We start from the raw sequence: 20,170 nt of genomic DNA, 5'->3' as shown, positions 1-20,170 counted from the left end.
TGTTACGATCGTAGAACATAATAAAAACTGGTCAAAATGTGAAAGAGTATCTCGGAAAAGCTTTTGAATGAAGAAATTGCAAACAACTTCTCCAGAAGGAATTAACGATAAAAAATAATTCATTTTTAGGTCTTGGTCTAAGGCTGGTACAGCACTACTTGCTATACATCAATACACCGTACTACTATATTAGGACTTTTTATTTTTGTTTTAAATTGTTTTCCACAGTTAATTGTATCTTTGATGAAAATACCTTCTTTGTTATTTTCATTCAGGCTCCTTATCAGTTGCTTATGTGAGCCTTTGATAATGGTACAATCACCCACAGCGTACGCGATTCAGCTTCTGAATCTGTTTTGATCTTGAACTTTGTGAATTTTATGCTCATATAGCTTTATGAGTTTTATGCTCATATAGCTTAATGAGTTTTATGCTGAGAAAGGATATCAGTTATCCGAAATATTCAATTTAAATTTTACCATCTTCTGGTGATGTTAAACATATTTAGACTTTTATTTGATTTATTGTTATGTTTCGCATCGTTTTTAACGATCCATAACCCCGTAAGAGTGATCGTTGACTATTATTTAGACGATTATATATATATATATTTTTTTTCAGCGTCAACAAACGTATAGTCATAACAGATCTGTGTGAAGGATACGGGTTTACTTGTCGCTTTAATTTACAACAGCTTAACTCTATTAAAAACTTATTCTTTCGACTCCTGGGTACAGTTAGTAATAGTTATGTTTTAAGTCAATGGCAAAAAAACCTTGGTGCTGACACAAATAATCAAACTAGAAAGAAAATAGTGTCTTGGAGGTGCAGTTTTTGTCGCATTTCATGACCTTTCAAAAACCTGGTACCGCTATACTATACAATAAAAGTACTTATGTTTCTTTCTTTTGGCTTGCATTGGTATGCTTAAGGCAAATATCGGCGATATGGAGTAAAGAAAAAAAACTAAGATCAAATCAATTACGATACAATAATGTAATGTTTCGTTATGTGTAATAGAATTAACTTTGGCGAATAACGAAGTGTCAACGTTGTCTGCTATTTTCTTTGAACTGTATTTATGCATTATCGGTTCTGTCCTTTTGAAATTAATCCATGCTTTCCATTTCTCAACAAACTGATCATTTTCGTTATAGCAAGGACAACAAGAAGTTATAGAAAGGTTAAATGCTGTTCTTTTGAGTGAATGATATTCCATGTTTATGTTAAATTTTGTCAAAAACTGAGATTTTTATTAAAAAAAAAATAACCTAGGCGTACATAACAGTTTTGTTAAGTATTACATGATTATCTTTGCAAATATACGAAATATTCACATAATGAACCAATGAGAATTTGTTTTTAAACTAATGGAGAAATGACACTTTCAAAGCTGCTTTTAAAGAGAAAATTTTATATTGCGCTGCAATTGTTAGATATTAAAAATATTTTCAGAATGTGCTTTTTAAATATTTACTTTCTTATATTTACATTTCGATACCTCAAATGTGAAGGTCGGCCTTTCATTTCGGACTGCTTAAATTTGAAAGTTTTTGACACGTTTACCAAAAAATTCTGCGGTCGGCGCTATTTGCTAGTTTGTTTTAAATATAGCTTTTGATTCTTATATGAGAAGAAATCATAACTGACCTGATGTAGAAAGTTTGGAATTTTTCTTACAAGCAAAGGGAAGTAAGTCATATAAAACTGATGCAACATTTTTTTCTTAAAAATCGTTGTTGACATTTGACCCCATTTTATTAGAGACGTGACATCAATCAATGTATATTATATCGATATTTCCATAGAGCTTGAATTAAACTTTCCGTCGATCTATAATTTCGAAATATTATATTCGGGTTCATTAAATTCTAAAAAATCCATAGCGTTCTATCCTACTATATATTGTATTTTTAATGAACCAATTGGTACCTGGAATGCTATTGGGAACTACTGTCTACGTTAACTATGGCCAACAAATTATACTTGGCAAGTGCACGGATTTAACCAATATCATCTTAAATATGATACTTCTTTTTTATCAGAAAGCAGTACAATCGTTGTCGAACTTTTTTTTATTACCACCGGATCCAAATCAATAGAGAATGTCTTTAAACAAAAGTTATTTGGAAATAGAAATATAAAATTTCATAATAAATTGATAATGATGGTATCATTTTTATAGCAGTGAAACAGAATGGTGTGAGATCTGGGATAATGATGAAAATGATTCAAAAATGCCAAGTGATTACAGAATTTAATCGATATAAGAAACTGCATTTCCGAATATTCAAACGTAGAAATTAACTATATTGATAGTAATCTACATGCTATAATGAAATGGACATAGGCTATTTATAGACTATTATGTTTATTCAGTATTATATGTACTAGTGTTTAGCTAATAAGTAGGAGTATATGTGTATGTTTATTTCAAATGTCGTGTTTTCTTAAAACGTTGTTGTTTACGCAATTATATAGCACTTACCATACTGAAATGATATATCCCTTCATTATAAATATACATCATTACGTGATTTTCAAATCCATTATGTGAATCATGAATAGTGAACTGGCATTTGAACTTTATACGTCTCCACACATGTGAACCTACCGGCGGTAGTTCAATTCTACCGGAATTAGGAATTAGAACCTTCCTGTCGTTCTATACGGTCTATGGAAATTACAATATAAAGTGTATAAATATTGCATGATTGGATTGTTTAGATTAGTTTTATTATGCATATAATCTCATTATACCTGTGATTGAGGATTGTCATTTGTACAGGACACCCTAATTAATTTTACCTGGACTACTAGGGGAGATTGTCATAAAATGAAATGAATAAAATGTAAATATTCTTAAAATAAAGGCAAAAAAGACATGTCAGAATGGTTAAAAATCTTAAATATTTGGAATTTTTTGAAAAGTAGATCATATTCTTTATCTTGAACTTGTGCTCATTACATTTTGATTATATTTTGGCAAACAAAAGTGCCAAAAGCGTGATATACATTTATAATCAGTAGTATAATGGTTATGTCATAACGTTGTTAAAGAAAGGAGGAATCTCGTTACAAATAAAGAAAACACATTTTTTTTTGGTAAATCAACGGTTGTAAAGTCCTGTAAGTCTTTTGTTTGTTTTGTTTTGTTTTTTTTTCTTTCGGAAGGGGATTGTTTTTTTTGTAATCTAAAACACAAATGCTTGACATCCGACATCAACCTATTCTACAATGTACAACAAAACCTGATGGTAATCTTAACATTAAGATGAAGCTTTAAATAAGGTTGCATCACATAACAAAAATAATCAGTTAAAGTATATTGAATTAAGTCGAAACCATAAGTAAATCAGTTATTGAAGTCTCTTCATACAATTCAACCTGTCCAAGTGCCTCTTTACAGTACATATACTACCATCTACCATTACTATTTCATATAATAGAACAGGCCCTGATAATGGTAATAAATATGATTTAAAGATACTGGAAGACTGATTTCACAATGACAAATAGCTATTACATGTGGCATTTGTTGAGATTTATTTACATTAAGTCCAGCCAACATGACAGAATCGTTCCGAATGAGAAAAATAAACTGAATACAGGGTAAGCTGGTTTCATATCGTCTTCGCTAAAAATGCTTAAACAACCATTAACTACACTTGAACACAGATAATTATAATTTGTTTCTAAGCTTCCATAGACGTAGAAATTTACAGAGTTTAAACGTTATGGAAGTTTAACATATGTACAGTCAAGGTGCTCCAACTATACTAAAACCTTGGATTTTATCAGAAATGTCTCTTTAGCTTACAACTTCGTCCTTTTACGGGTTAAATCTGACTCGTGTTACCAATCGTACCTGCACCATTCATATAACAAACAAATCACTTCTTCTTCCATGTGTGTGTATTTGTATGTGCTATATCCCTATAAAAAAATTACTTACTATTTTTGGCTTCTGTATCTGGCATAGTATCACCTGTATCCGGTTCTGTCAATAAATCATATGTACCAGTTACTTTTATGGTAATGCTTGAATCATTATTCGTTCCTGTCTTTGGACCATCTGTTTTATTACTGGTACTCGCTTCTGCCACTGGACCATCTGTACCAGTAACTGTCGTAGTTCCTCTTGTACTGGTATCAGCCATTGTAACTTCTTTACCAGTTACCGTCATGGATTTTTTTGCAATGGTCCCTTCGGCTGTAATTTGACCCTCTGTACCAGTTACTGGCATTGTTGTAGTGGTGGTAATTTCTGCTATCGTAGCTCCTCTACTGGTAGATGTCATTGTACTATCTATACTGCTGTCTGAAATCGGGATTTCTATAAAATTTAATTGAAAAAATTAACTCCGTTGATTCACTTCCCTCAAACCAGAAAACCAGAAAGGTAAACATTATTTCTGAGTATCATGAAAATCAAAAACACGATCAAGGTGGTAGAAGAAGCAAAATAAAAATTCAAATCAACTTCTTTGTTACGATGTCATCAAATGATAACAAAAGTCTAAACAAATTCTACCGATCGTCGTCTTTTGTTTTTAAATTATTATTACTGATATAGACATAAACCAAGTTTCTGATGATTAACAAAGATTTTCACCAGTTTTCCTTTATGTCTTATCATATATATCAAAGGGCAGAAGACATACGTTTTTACTTTGGTTTCTGTCAAACGATTGATGTTTAACTCTTCGAAAACAGCGTAGAATAATAATAATCGGCACCAAGTTTTAGCGGTACTCAAAAGAATGTAATAAAGGGACAAAGACCAGACATGGAAAACAAACATACATAACAAAGAACATGAAGTAACTAAAATCATACATACAAAGTAACAAAAGATATATGAAAGAAAATAGATATCAAAAGTCGTAGGAAAGAACTGTCTTTTGTTGATCGTTTATAAAAGCTTCATGGTCGGAGGAAATAGTGGTATTTCCATTGATTTGTAGACTTGGTAATCACTTGCTAAACTCGCTTATTACTTAAATGGTATATTTGATCAGCAAAGTACTAATTTATATAAACCCTCGATAAGCAGTTAAAACCGGTGCACCTGGTTCATGCTCCAAGTTTTTAGTGGAGTTCGAGTTAATCATTTGCTTTTGTTACTTTGTATGTATGATTTCAGTTACTTCGTGTCCTTTGTCCCTGGATTACATTCTTTTGATTACTGCTAAAACCTTGGTTCCCTTGATTACTCTTTCCCATTCTATGGTATATTGGGGAATGAGGAATAAGGATTAGGGATAGAGGTAGTGTATTTTGATATCGGGTATGTAAGTCTCGTCACTTGACTCCGTGATTTTATTAGAATGGGTCCTCGTCTACCATTCAAATGCATGGAGATTCTTCATCAACACATCAATGGGTTCAATATTAAAAGCAAAATTTTTTTTTGTGTATACATACTGATAAAAAATGACAAATATCTAGATCTATATGATAAAAATGTTTAGAAAAGCATAAAACAGAAAATTTTGCATTGTAATTGCAGCGTTTGGATTTCCCGGAAGTAAACAGTAAAATGCAGATCGGTCTTCGGATTTCAATACGTTCAACATCAGAAATTCCGGAAGGGAAACTGAAACCAGAATGAGACTTACAAACCATATTGGAGAATGAAGGGAAATAGTTTTGAAGTATTTTAGTAATTTAATTAAAATAGCAGTTAAAATGTTGAAATATTTAATAAACTAACACTGTAATTAATAATGTAAACATTTGGAAAAAAAGAAATGCAATTTGGATTTTATACAGAATGAGAATGGGAATAGGGCTGATATATGATATAAATGTGAAATGTGTTCCATTCAAAAAACATAGATCATATTACCAAACTAATACAATGAGTATTTGTCCATTTACAAATAAAAACGATAGTGAATTGTACATTTTTACAGGATTAAGATAATTATTCACACGCTTTGTCAGATGGTAGCAGAAAAATTTGATTAACACTAACAAACGCTCCCTGTTTTCCTGTGGTACTATAGATAGAGTTCTAAAATATAGGTAAAATAATGAAAGAAAAAATTGTAGGAAAATTCAGATGAAAACTACGGTGATTAACGTATAAATAGTTTACAGAGACTTAATACATTCCAAACCGTTTACAGAATTTAGAGCCTTTTAGTTCTGCCAAAATCGAGGTATAGTGTAGTCAATACTATCAGAGAGAGAACATCCAAGCAGCTACATTTTTATATCGCCTTAAAGTAAGATATTTATACATGAATATATCAGAAAACGCCGGAATTTTCATGCTGAAACATTGGTAATTAAGACTCATGCTCATTCATCGTTAATTTTGATAAATTGTAACTTACCAAAGTTTTGAACGCATTTAGAAAAAAATCCATATTGAATTCAAGGAATATTTGTATTAATGTGTAGTTATCATGAAATACAGAGGACGTAATTAACTGAGGTTGGAAAACATCATTTTCAATTGTTTTAACACTTGTGTTCTAGTCGAATTTCAATTAAAATTAATTTTTAGAATTAAGTTTATTATATTCATTATACAAAACAAACGTTTTGAAGATATTCTATAAAGCTATGTCCACACATAACTTTGTAGATCTTCTCAAGCAGAAGAATAAGAACACTGACGTTTCTGGAAGGCTTGGAATGAAATGGGTTTAAGATTAAATAAATTAAAACGAAAAATAATTTGCAATGCATCATCGCAAAGATAAATATATTTGAACATTTTTTGACAAAAAGGTAACAGTTTTAGAAGTTTCCGATTTTAATAAAAAAAAAAAAAAGTTTAATGCAGAGCTGTTTCTTCAAATCAACATTAAAAAAGTTATTATTACAATCAAAATATTATTTTCATGTAAATCGTAACAACTGAGCTTCACATGAAATATATATGATTCAAAAAGTGATTGATATTATTAGGAACAATTAACAACATGAACTAATAACTTTACTTACCACACATATTGCAGAATCTAGGACAGTTGTACTGAGCCCAGGTAGCATACTGTCCAGAACAGACACTACTGGTGTAATCCTTACAGTTTGGAATCTGATCGGCACAAACACCTAGTGCGGGGGTTGTTACATGTACGAATCCTATATACAGATCATTAAAACTTCAAGGTAAAATCGTTTATGATGTTATAAATCTTTTGAAATATGTTTAATCTTCTAAAATGCAAGTTTATCTTCATTAGAATGAGAACTACTTCTATGAACTTAAGATTCGTCATCTAATGGTATTTAGTTATAAAAAAAAAACACATTATAATTAGTATCTACAAATAAAAGCAAATAGGTTTTTCCTCAAAGGTGTCACAAAATAAAGCAGCATGTACTAAAATAGCAAATGCTCACCAAAACAGTCACACTCTGGTTTCTCACAGCACTGATCAATAACATCAGGTACCAAGCGACAATTTGAGGGCAGAGAATCGTATCGTTGGCATCTATTTTGACAAAATTCATTGTTACATGTAATCATAATACTGCCGTAGCATAATTTTTATTCAATGAAACACTACCAATAAAAATGATTGCGTTAAATTTACTATTATTTTATTGTAGTTTGTCTTCTATTTAAATTCGTTAAAAATATCCTGAAATTATTGCATTTTACTCCGTTTCTCGCTCATTTTTATATAATCCGGGGTAAATGCAATCCTAACGTCGATTTTCAGAATTTTGGTTCCTTGATTACTCTTTCATATGGCACACTTGTCGTTCGGTACAAAATAAAGTGGCGGAACAGAACATCACTATCTTTTTAGAAAAGGGGAACTACTATAATAAAAAAAAATAAAGCAAACTCAATCATATTGTTGTCAAAAGTATAATCAAGTTGACATTACCTGATTGCTCATCTGTAATATCTCGTTGACATAACCTGTTTGCTCATCTGTATTATCTGGGTATAATTACCTGTTTAATCACTTACATTTTCGGTTTGACATAACCTGTCTACTCAACTGTATTATATGCTTGATATTGCTTGTTTGCTCACCTGTATTATCTGGCGAACATTACCTGTCTAGACACCTGCACTATCCGGCAAACATAACCTGTATGAACACCTGTATCATCTGCTTAGCTTTACATGTCTGCTCATCTGTATTATCTGGCGAACTTAACCTGTGTGAAAACCTAGACAAGCATGTATTTTCTGGTTGCAATTACCTGTCTGAACACCTGTATTGTCCTGATTTAGCATCAATACATTCACAATCATAATCACATCCATCATGCCAGGTATCACCTTGTTGATAAACGCTGCCCTTATAGATACAAGCACCTGCGAAAAGGGAATATAATGTTGTAGTTTAGAATACAAAAATGATATGTTTTTTATCATTTATATTCATAACAAGTCCATTAAAATTATATCCTTACCTTTTTGAAAAAGGTCTTATGAATGGTATTTCATCGTTCATGTTTAATCATGCACTAGTAAGAAATTAATAGAGAAAAACTAAACAATCTTTTAACTGAGATGTCAGTCAGCCATCCCTAAGAATCATATGAATACTTTTATTTTCATAGGTTACATTTTTAACATATAGAACATTATATCTTAACAGTACACTCACAGATACATTAATATAATTCCAATCACTGTTTTATAAATGTAATGAAATTTCATACATCACACTAAGTCATAGATAAAGAAGAAAGGTTTAACAATCTTCAATTACAGAATTATATGAATGAGTTTGCAGTTATACTCAAAACGCAGATAAATACCACCTTTAAAGTTATTCTTATATTTTATTTACCATTTTCCTTAAGGGGGAAGGTTTTGGTATATGTATTGTTTACAAATTGCTAAATACTAACACTGATTGTAAAATACCAAAATCAGCTATGACATTATGCAAAAGGTCAGTCATACACGCAATAAGATAAATTATAATGAATATCTGGCAATATCCTAAAGCCTTCGAATGAGTTTCACCTTTGAATAACTAGTCCTGCAACACAGATGCATACAAGTCTCAACGGTTGAAACAATTAGTGGGATTAATGTATACACGTCAGTATTATTATGTTTTGTTTACTATGGCTATGCAGACAGCACCTACGCTATGCTGCCTTACTAAATTAGAAACGGTTAATACTTATAACTTTACTTACCACACATATTGCAGAATCTAGGACAGTTGTATTGAGCCCAGGTAGCATACTGTCCAGAACAGACACTACTGGTGTAATCCTTACAGTTTGGAATCTGATCGGCACAAACACCTAGTGCAGGGGTTGTTACATGTACGAATCCTATATACAGATCGATAAAATTTCAAGGTAAAATCGTTTATGATGTTATAAATCTTTTAAAATATGTTTAATCTTCTAAAATGCAAGTTTATCTTCATTAGAATGAGAACTACTCCTATGAACCTAAGATTCGTCATCTAATGGTATTTAGTTATAAAAAAATGCATTATAATTAGTATCTACAAATAAAAACAAATAGGTTTTTCCTCAAAAGTGTCACAAAATAAAGCAGCATGTACTAAAATAGCAAATGCTCACCAAAACTGTCACACTCTGCTTTCTTACAGCACTGATCATTAACATCATTTACCAAGCGACAATGTGAGGGCAGAGAACCGTATCGTTGGCATCTATTTTGACAAAATTCATTGTTACAAGTAATCATAATACTGCCGTAGCATAATTTTTATTCAATGAAACACTACCAATAAAAATGATTGCGTTAAATTTACTATTATTTTATTGTAGTTTGTCTTCTATTTAAATTCGTTAAAAATATCCTGAAATTATTGCATTTTACTCCGTTTCTCGCTCATTTTTATATATTCCGGGGTAAATGCAATCCTAACGTCGATTTTCAGAATTTTGGTCCCTTGATTACTCTTTCATATGGCACACTTGTCGTTCGGTACAAAATAAAGTGGCGGAACAGAACATCACTATCTTTTTAGAAAAGGGGAACTACTAGAATAAAAAAAATAAAGCAAACTCAATCATATTGTTGTCAAAAGTATAATCAAGTTGACATTACCTGATTGCTCATCTGTAATATCTCGTTGACATAACCTGTTTGCTCATCTGTATTATCTGGGTAGAATTACCTGTTTAATCACTTACATATTCTGTTTGACATAACCTGTCTACTCAACTGTATTATATGCTTGACATTGCTTGTTTGCTCACCTGTATTATCTGGCGAAACATTACCTGTCTAGACACCTGCACTATCCGGCAAACATAACCTGTATGAACACCTGTATCATCTGCTTAGCTTTACATGTCTGCTCATCTGTATTATCTGGCGAACTTAACCTGTGTGAAAACCTAGACAAGCATGTATTTTCTGGTTGCAATTACCTGTCTGAACACCTGTATTGTCCTGACTTAGCGTCAATACATTCACAATCATAATCACATCCATCATGCCAGGTATCACCTTGTTGATAAACGCTGCCCTTATAGATACAAGAACCTGCGAAAAGGGAATATAATGTTGTAGTTTAGAATACAAAAATGATATGTTTTTTATCATTTATATTCATAACAAGTCCATTAAAATTATATCCTTACCTTTTTGAAAAAGGTCTTATGAATGGTATTTCATCGTTCATGTTTAATCATGCACTAGTAAGAAATTAATACAGAAAAACTAAACAATCTTTACAATTTTAACTGAGATGTCAGCCATCCCTAAGAATCATATGAATACTTTTATTTTCATAGGTTACATTTTTAACATATAGAACATTATATCTTAACAGTACACTCACAGATACATTAATATAATTCCAATCACTGTTTTATAAATGTAATGAAATTTCATACATCACATTAAGTCATAGATAAAGAAGAAAGGCTTAACAATCTTCAATTGCAGAATTCTATGAATGAGTTTGAAATTATACTCAAAACGCAGATAAATACCACCTTTAAAGTTATTCTTATATTTTATTTACCATTGTCCTTAATGGGGAAGGTTTTGGTACATGTATTGTTTAAGAATTGCTAAATACTAACACTGATTGTAAAATACCAAAATCAGCTATGACATTATGCAAAAGGTCAGTCATACACGCAATAAGATAAATTATAATGAATGTCTGGCAATATCCTAAAGCCTTCGAATGAGTTTCACCTTTGAATAACTAGTCCTGCAACACAGATGCATACAAGTCTCAACGGTTGAAACAATTAGTGGGATTAATGTATACACGTCAGTATTATTATGTTTTGTTTACCATGGCTATGCAGACAGCACCTACGCTATGCTGCCTTACTAAATTAGAAACGGTTAATACTTTCGAAAATCGTACGTGAAACCAAATATAAAATTCATCACAAGACCCAAACTTTGTCCTATTCCTAGGAGAAGAAATTTAGAGCCTCCCCCAACTGTGGGTTTGTAGATGATGATGACCAGGTGCCAAGGGTATCAAGACGTACTAGTCAGCAAAAAGTTGGTATTTTTCAACTTATGTTAGGGCAAGTTGCCAATTTCTGCCCTGTTGTTTCAAGAAACACTATTCTGAAAACCATCACATCAGTTAAAAACATTTGGCTGAAACTGACTTCACTACTGTTTTCTTTAAATTGTGCCCACTTCATAGACATTTCTTTATTATAGGATCTTCTAAGAGAGGCTCGACGCCTTGTATCAGAGACTCGTGGCGTTTGTTGAAGACAACCTGCTCCGCCTTAGTTCTGGTATATCTCATTTCGGGCTGCGATTCATGAAGAAGGGGAGCTAACTCCCTCTATTTAAAACGTTATTGTTCTTACATTGTTTAGATTACTGTAAAAGTATAATTTTCGCGGTTACTTATACTTGCGGTTTCAAAAAATGGTTGGAGTTTATAGCGTTAAAAACCTATTTCGCTGGTACATTTTTCTCGCGGTTTTCTGTCAATCGCGAAAAAAGATCGAGAATTTAACACTGCAAAAAAAATACGTTACAGTAAATAAGAGTGGCTAACCTTAACTCGTGAAAAAAAAACTCTCCGGCACTGAATAGTGACAATCAAAATGGAAATTTTACAAGCATTTGATTCACTCTTATAAGAGGTAAAGACATCAGAAGACGCCAAACTTATGAGAGTCGCAACGACGAATTTTATGAAACAAAGTCTTAATTTGTAAATAAGGACAAGTTAAAACTTGCTGATCAAGAACCTGTCCGTTATGAAAAAAGCTGGAAGACCCGATCGCCACTTCCTTAGCAAATGATCTTCACTACCATCTAGTTACTGTAAATTCATTGTTAAGGGGTAGGCAAATACTTGGACTGATCGACAGTTCTGATCATGAGGAATAGTTGGACGATGACATGCACACGAATCACAGTTTCTCAACAATTGTAAACTGTGTGCATATTCTTCAATCATATTACATTGATGTTTTCTACTCGCATTTCGAATACACTATTAACTACTGACAGTGCAACAGGAAATATGATCCAGGCTACTCCCGCAAAAAGCTTAGGCATTAACATTACAAACAGTTCACAATCTGCTTTATGAAGCCGGCGGATCTATACCATAAAAGGTAGTAGGAGAGGCACGCATAAATTTTACTCACTATTAGACAAAATAATGACTGACATGACCATCTATGATCGTTTTTGACTGATGCATACACCAAATGTCTCAATCAACGCCTTATCTTTCTATAAAAACACATTTTGTCAACGGTAAAATATGTTGCATCAGTCATTTTGTGTCAATGTAAACCAAATAAAATGTTTATAAAGAAATGTGTAGGCCATGCTAGCACTTTTCAGGTTGAGTTAGTCAAAAACAATCGACATCAACGCCTTTTTAGGTTGAGTTAGACAAAAAATGTCTACGTCAACACTTACGTACGTTGTGGTAGACGAAATGTGTCCACCTCAATGCACAAAAACGTTGTGTTACACTTTTGTGTCCTACTTAACACTAAATTTACTTTGATCTTTTAAATAAAGTATTGAAAACATTGAAAGTGTTGATATGGTCAAAATATGACTAAGTGAAAAGAAATGAGCGTTTAAGTAGCCATTATTTGTTTTCATCAGTTATATTTTGACTGTACATGGTCACTACAGTCATTATTTCAGTCAGCAGTGACTTGTTACGGCCATATTTAAACATCTTGAAGATCTTGTAGTTGAATCTATCGACGTATATATTTTAACTGAAATTCCTTTAATGGAGAAAAATGACACATTTATACTTTGACGCCTACAATTTCTTTACTTATGGGTCATCGAATGTCGGATCCTAACGACATTTCGTCAGACGTACACATGTGCTCAGAGTTGCACTACTATTTGGCCAGGCGAATTTCTCGAGGCTGGCTCTAGCTGGCATGACATTTGATGTATTATTAGGCATTGAATCTGACATCGACTCGGACTTTGCTAAAAAGACAAGTTAGAGGCTTTCATCCAGCGAAGTTTCCAGCGTTACTGAAAACAATCGTATCCCTATCTTCTATCTGAATCACTGCACATACAATTCTCCGTACTTACATACCCGAAAGTAGTTTTAATTATTCCACACCCATACTCGAAAGGCAAAAAACTGAACATGCAGTTACACACTCTGATCTATCAAACTAAATCGCTACGATGGGTCCTGTCCAACCCCGTAAACGAAATGAGCGAATACCGCAATACTCATGAAACCAACTTGCTGAATTACAACAAAAAATTGCCAATAAATTCGAACTACTTGGAGTTTTTAAAAGCCCTACTATTGGCGTTGCCGTAGAGTACATAAACCCCTCTTTCCTAGTCAATGAACCATATGGAAGTTTTTGATTGGTCACAGCACTCGCAAATGCGGGCCGATACAGGAAACAACTACCACCACTGATGCTTGACGTAGATTCTACTTTGTGAAAAAAAGCACTATTCATTATTACTACTGACAAAATCGTTTGTTCAGATTCATTTGTCACTCAATGTCATGAAATATTGTGGTGTTGTAACTCTTTTCCGAGGAATATGTGTGTACGAGTGTACATGTACGCCCGATCCTTTATGGGTATGTCAGGTCCTGAAACTGAAAAGAATTGATGTGCCGCGTTCTTGGTGACTTAGTTGACGAAGGTGTTGTTGCTAAAATTTCCGATGATCTTCTATATATATCAGGAGACATTCCGGACATTCAGTTGAACATTTGGATTAAAGATTTGAAGGCGTTACAAATATGTAACTTGAACTTATCAACCTCAAAAAAAAATTAACGCACATAAAAGGCAACTGTGTTAGGTTTGAAGTTAGGACCATTGCAAGCAAACCCCTATACAATTCCTGTGTTATCTATCTGCCCACAAAAATAACTGCCACTGGTTTTAAAATCATTCATTGAAACGTAAAAAGGTACTTTCACAAGTCATCCAAGAAAGCACATAGCCAGTTGCTCCCCTCGCCGACGCATTGGCCATTTGTCAGCCTAAAGACCGTATAAATTGGACCGATGGACTTGTAAATTCATTCAAGAAAGCTCAAAATGCTTAAGCATCAAACATTCCAATTACGATATCCAAACCTGACGATCAGCTATAGATAGTAACCGATGGTTAAGCGAAACAACAGGGATTATGAGCAACTGTATATAACACGATTTGGGATTCCAAAAACGTTAATAAAAATCCCGTGGCAGAAAGAGCCATTAGGAAATAAGAGGATGAGATGTTGTGACCCGTCCGCAAAATCTGTATTTTTACGGTTCAGCTCTCAGTAGCCGTCGCTCAAATGAACTCCCAAATTTGAAACAGAAGTCTGTTTTGCTAGAGAAATGTGGTTCCAACGTGACCAGTTCACACGCACTCAAATACCTGTTTCAGACAGATCGAACTTCAATGTGAGACTCGTATAAAAATCACCCACATCACGAAAGTCAAAATATTTAAACGGGAATAGCCCGAAGCTACATACCCGAGATGTTGGTGACTTAGTGTATCTAAATAGCGACCGCAATAAAGCTTGTGTCCATGATCGTTAATTTGTCATATTTGACCGACACTATTCTTGATGCAATTCTATGAAATTTGTTGATTTGCAATTAAGGAACGTTCAAATCAGGTTAGAGAAAGTAATTGCTTCAAAATTAAGCAAGGATTAATCGACGAACACAGATGTATAAGGTCAAGTGAATTATTTGGAATCTTCTGATGAAGACGAATGTCCAAAACAGGATATGAAACCTTAAGAACCGTATTCTATCGGGGAAAAATACTCTGATAATGTTTCTAAAACTTCGGTCAGTTTTGAATCACACCATGTATCAGACAAAAAACTCTGCAATTATCCCACAAGACGTACATGTAGAACGTTGCGAGAGACCCAGCCGTGAGAGACATTATCAAAATCACCTTACTGATAACTGTATGTGTCTTAAACTGATGTAGAAATTACTGTTTGGATTTTACATTTGTGTTCCTTGGTAAATGTGCAGAATAATCCCCATATCGCTCTGGGCAGTCTACCCTGTAACAGCGATACAATACGTAACGTAATATATCAATTCGATACATTCAGGATTATTCGTTTTTAACGGGAGTCATCAACGTGACCGCCATAATAATCTATTCACTGTGTATTTGACTTGTTCTTTTTTTTACTTATAGCTTTTTTTTTTATTTCGATCTAAATTTTCCGAAAAGGAGATAAGAGAAAAAGGCAGTGCAATGCATCTCTCTCTCTCTCTCTCTCTCTCTCTCTCTCTCTCTCTCTCTCTAACAATATTCCTTCAATAATAATTTGTAAATTATTGGCTGTGTAGAAATGTATTAGGCTTTCCAAGCCGAATCTTTCACACGTTCTAATCACCAAAGATGGCTTCACAGCACTTTTCATTTCAATTTTGGTACTTGTTTTTTCCAAGATATAAAAAAAATATGAAAAAAAATAATGTCTAAACTATTATTCAAAGCAAAAAAAATGAAAACAATAATAGTGACAGTCAGAAAGGCAACCCAAATATGATGTGTACAGTTGAAAGGTAGTTTGAGCGCAAACATTGAACTCTGGTCATCATAGGCATAGGCTAAATCACAAAACGTCGAAATCACTTAAACGCTGTGTATATATATATCGTTACAAGGTATTTATGTATTTTAAAACAATGAGAATTCAGAGGACAAATGCGATCTCTTGATTTTTCTGTTTGGGTCTCACAAAGTCAATAACCACTAAGTAACGCGGTAAGTTCTAAATGATCAATCTAGATGGGCTTTATTTATATCTTTTATGATTATGTAAACAAAGATCGCTTTAAAACATAACAGTGAGACCCTTAAAGCACTATCTTACAAACGTACTTGAATACCATGTATGTGCGATTTGTGATATATTTCTTTTAAAAAGTCCTGATCTTCCATATCCAGTAAAATGTCCAAAGAATCCAGTTATATAAAAAACACTTGTATCTGTGACACTCCTGACACTACACTGTGCAACACGACAACATGTGGGGTCTTTTTGATCATGAACAAACTGACAATCAAGCGGAATATTGTCGTATTTTCCACATCTGTAATCAATTAAATGGTGTATGATGAAAGCGAAAGAATTTCTAGTCAAGTTGTTCTACGTACTAATTACTGATAAGTTACAAATATTAATCATTGATTTGCAAAGGAAATTTATGATATAGAAGTTGGCTTTCGTTTTAAAATATTTGATTATTGCAATTGACATAATAAATCAATATTTAACTTTTTACCTGTCTGAACACTGATAGTAGTGGTTAGGAGCATCCTCACATCTACATGTCAAGTTACAACCATCGTACCAGCTTTCACCTTGTCGATAGTATGATCCTTTATATACACAGTAGTCTGAAGGAAAAAAATAAATCACTGAAGAGCAAATAAATCGTCGTAATATTACATATAGTCATTTCAAACAGCAGTCCAGATATGTGAAATATCAGCATTATGTGACTGTTCGTATAAAATATGACGATTTTCATCGAGTAGAATAAGTCGTACAAAATGATAGTTATATAAGCATTTCACTATCTATTATATATCAAACAAAACAAGACAGGCATCCCCAGTGCTTTAATTATCGTATGTATATGATGCAGTGATAAGTGTGTACCAAACCAAATTCCAGCAAGTCATATAAAAAAAAACAACATCTACCAAAACATTTTATCTGACAATAAATTCTTTCTATGCTTTAATTCGTCAATTTCCTGATGCAACATTTTCAAAATATTTTTTTTCTTTCTTGTCCGATTATAGCATACCGTAGAAGCGGTGCATAGACATCGCAAAATTACATGGCATGTAAGAACACAGATCCACATTTGTCAATTGAAAAATCACTGCTATTGCAAACAGTCACAAGACAGTGCAAAACATACCACGAATTGGGATAAAATCAACTACCGGTACTTCAACTTTATATAGCCGTATATGGGAAATTGGACATTTTGAAATGCAAGTCCTTCATTCAAGCCTTGAAATAATTTTGACCATTTTATTTTGGTTTTGCTATATACGCAATTTTGTTTTATTGTACTTTAGATCTCTATATACATGTATACACACACTTACCAGATACCACGGCTGATGTAGTTCCAACAATAGTACCTGTTCCTGACATGTTCCCCTTTTGTACTTAAGAAGAAAAAAAAGCATAAATAAAAGTATAAGAAAAGATTAAATACAGGTAAATATGGTTTATTTGTATGTGTGTGTGTTTGTGTGTGTGTCTTTACATTGCTGTATTGCACGTAGTGATTAAAGCTGCATTAGCTGTCAAATTTGTTCAGTTTTGATTCTACTGAACTTTGCTGATTCAATGAAATAAGTTTGTAGTAATGCAATTGAACAATAAATGTCGACATAACCTCCTACATAATATTGTGAAAACAACGCCTTTTTAATCTGAGAAGATCGATAGCTTCGATCTAATTATTTTTCACCATTACTTCCGAAGACTGCCGAGAGGACATTAGCCTGGTTAAAAATACTTTAACCTAGGTAAAAATAACAATAAAGGATACACAGGTAAGCACGTGTCTTGTTTAAATTTCATTTCATCTATTTCTTGATTAATATGCAAATAAATAATGACCATATTTGAGCCATATCGTATCACAATACGTAAATTTTAAAAGGATCCTTGCGTTATATTCAAACTTTCTTTTCACGGCTTGAGTTCATCGTTCTTCTTCGCTGTTGAATAACCACTTTTGCTTTGCAATCAGATTTGTTATTAAAGAAGTGACCCTTACAGCACATGCGCGGATTAAGGTCACCAGAAGTCACATGCATACGAATTAATCTAGGTCGATTTTTTGTCTTGCAAGACAATAAAAATATAGAAACCTATTTCACGCATTTAATGCATTTTATTTGTGGATATCAAATGAAATTATACAGGAATAGTACAATTTAGTAGAAATAATTTAAAGTTAAGGTATATTTCAACAGAGACAAAAAATGACGACAATAAAAGCTAATGCAGCTTTAAATGAGCCAAAAAAATACAATGTGCCCTTATCTGAGATGAAAGCATAAATAACAGTATAAGATAAAGAGTGTGTGTGTGTGTGTGTGTGTGTGTGTGCGTGCGTGCGTGCGTGCGTGTGTGTGTGTGTGTGTGTGTGGTTTCAGTAGTAATAAAACGAGCCAAAAAAGCAACCTACAATGTACATGCTGATTGGAACATACTTCATTTGTGGTATTACATATTAAACTTTAAAGTTAAATAAGATTCATATGTGTTTGTTTTATTGATTTCATTCTCTATATTTATTCTCTCTGATTTTATTGGATATCAAAGGTACACATATTCTATCTTAATATGTGTAGCCATATCCTTTAACATTCCTAAATACTTAGATAAAATATATCGATTCGTTCTTTTTATCAATTTAGTCGACAGTACTATATAATTAATGAAGTATATTTATGACAATTTATGGATGACAAAAATATATCTTTGAAACAAATGCTGAATTATTCAAGGCTTGTATGTTATCTTGTTATAACATATTATCTTCTCTTTAACTATCTTGGAGAGTTCAGGTATTCAAAAATATGGAAACGAAAAGGTACACCATTGGAAGCATTTTCATCTATATATAATATAACTATTTCTATCTTCCTTTATCTAAACATTCTAGAGCCTAGACAAAGCTGAACGTAATTTAAAAACATAATCAAATCAAAATCAAATAAAAAATTAAAAAAAATAATTTATTTTTTATATGGATCGGATTTTGTTCTTCTCTGCTCGGTGTTAAATTCGAATAAGGAAATATAATGATGCAGGTCCGGGTGCCTGTAGCAGCGCTAAGCTTGTCGTAAAAAGCGACTAAAAGGTGCGCAGAAACCTGGCCGGGGGCTAGGCGCTCTGCACAGGGTGGTGGAATGGGTTACCCCTGGCGTTTTACATGCTGAGGTTGTCAGGATATAATACGGAAAACCTGACCGAAAAACATAGTGGTGCACCGTGTTGGGAAAGATGCCACGTTCCTCGCACGTTAAAGAACCCGGCTGTGGTATTTGATAGGAGTAGGAACCTTGAGCTCCGCTACCGGAGGCTAAATTGCCCGATCCTATCCATCCCTCCCTTTTATCTTGTGGTAATCAAAATTAATCGGCCCTGTTGTCCTTGTGTCCCATTCCGTTTTTCATTTCATCATTATCATCATTTCATGTTCATTTTGTAATCCCTTTCATGTTCATCGCCAGAATATAGCTGAAATTTTGTTGCTCGGGCGTTTAATCCAAACAATCAATCAATCAATCCATTTTTTTAGATGTACACATATATGAAAAATCTTTGACAATTATTTCTTATTATTTATACTTACCACAAACATTACAGAACTTAGGGCAGTGGTGCTGGGCCCATTCAGAAAACTGCGTACAGACACTGGGTGTATGGTCTTTACAATTAGGAATTTTATCAACACACAGTCCTAATGACAGAAAAAAATTAAAGTCGAATATCCTAAACTTGAGACTGTTACAACTTCTAAGACATTACTTATCATAACATCTGAGTTAACTAAGTACAACAACACAGCTAAGAATGAACGATCACAAGGCGATAATATATATTATGAGATGAATTCAGTCACTGGTTACAAGGCCATAACAAGGTCAGGTGAAAAACGAGTAAAAGACAATATTCACGACGCAAGGCCTTAATTATTAAAAATCGAAG

The 20,170-nt window shown here is 33.1% G+C and overlaps 1 protein-coding gene across 2 annotated transcripts in view; it reads right to left on the bottom strand.

Annotated features, from left to right (window-relative positions):
- LOC148616406 (uncharacterized) overlaps nt 1-20,170 on the bottom strand; it is a 28,216-nt gene that overhangs the window by 3,730 nt on the left and 4,316 nt on the right. Inside the window, exons 3-13 of one of the 2 annotated variants that reach the window (XM_088583417.1) lie at nt 19,815-19,922; nt 17,545-17,607; nt 16,704-16,818; nt 16,300-16,511; nt 10,354-10,468; nt 9,535-9,626; nt 9,136-9,276; nt 8,182-8,296; nt 7,363-7,454; nt 6,961-7,101; nt 3,956-4,336 (exon numbers count right to left, since the gene is read on the bottom strand). In XM_088583417.1, the coding sequence (XP_088439543.1) occupies nt 3,956-4,336; nt 6,961-7,101; nt 7,363-7,454; nt 8,182-8,296; nt 9,136-9,276; nt 9,535-9,626; nt 10,354-10,468; nt 16,300-16,511; nt 16,704-16,818; nt 17,545-17,607; nt 19,815-19,922 (1,575 nt within the window). The remainder of the gene's footprint in view (nt 1-3,955; nt 4,337-6,960; nt 7,102-7,362; nt 7,455-8,181; nt 8,297-9,135; nt 9,277-9,534; nt 9,627-10,353; nt 10,469-16,299; nt 16,512-16,703; nt 16,819-17,544; nt 17,608-19,814; nt 19,923-20,170) is intronic. The other variant, XM_088583418.1, reaches the window with a different exon arrangement.

Source organism: Perna viridis, chromosome 5, assembly GCF_037379345.1.
Source record: "Perna viridis isolate PV_CMFRI_1.1 ecotype Kerala chromosome 5, ASM3737934v1, whole genome shotgun sequence".
Lineage (NCBI taxonomy): Eukaryota > Metazoa > Mollusca > Bivalvia > Mytilida > Mytilidae > Perna > Perna viridis.
Note: the sequence above shows the minus strand (reverse complement) of the source record. Positions and strands in the feature narration are given on the sequence as shown.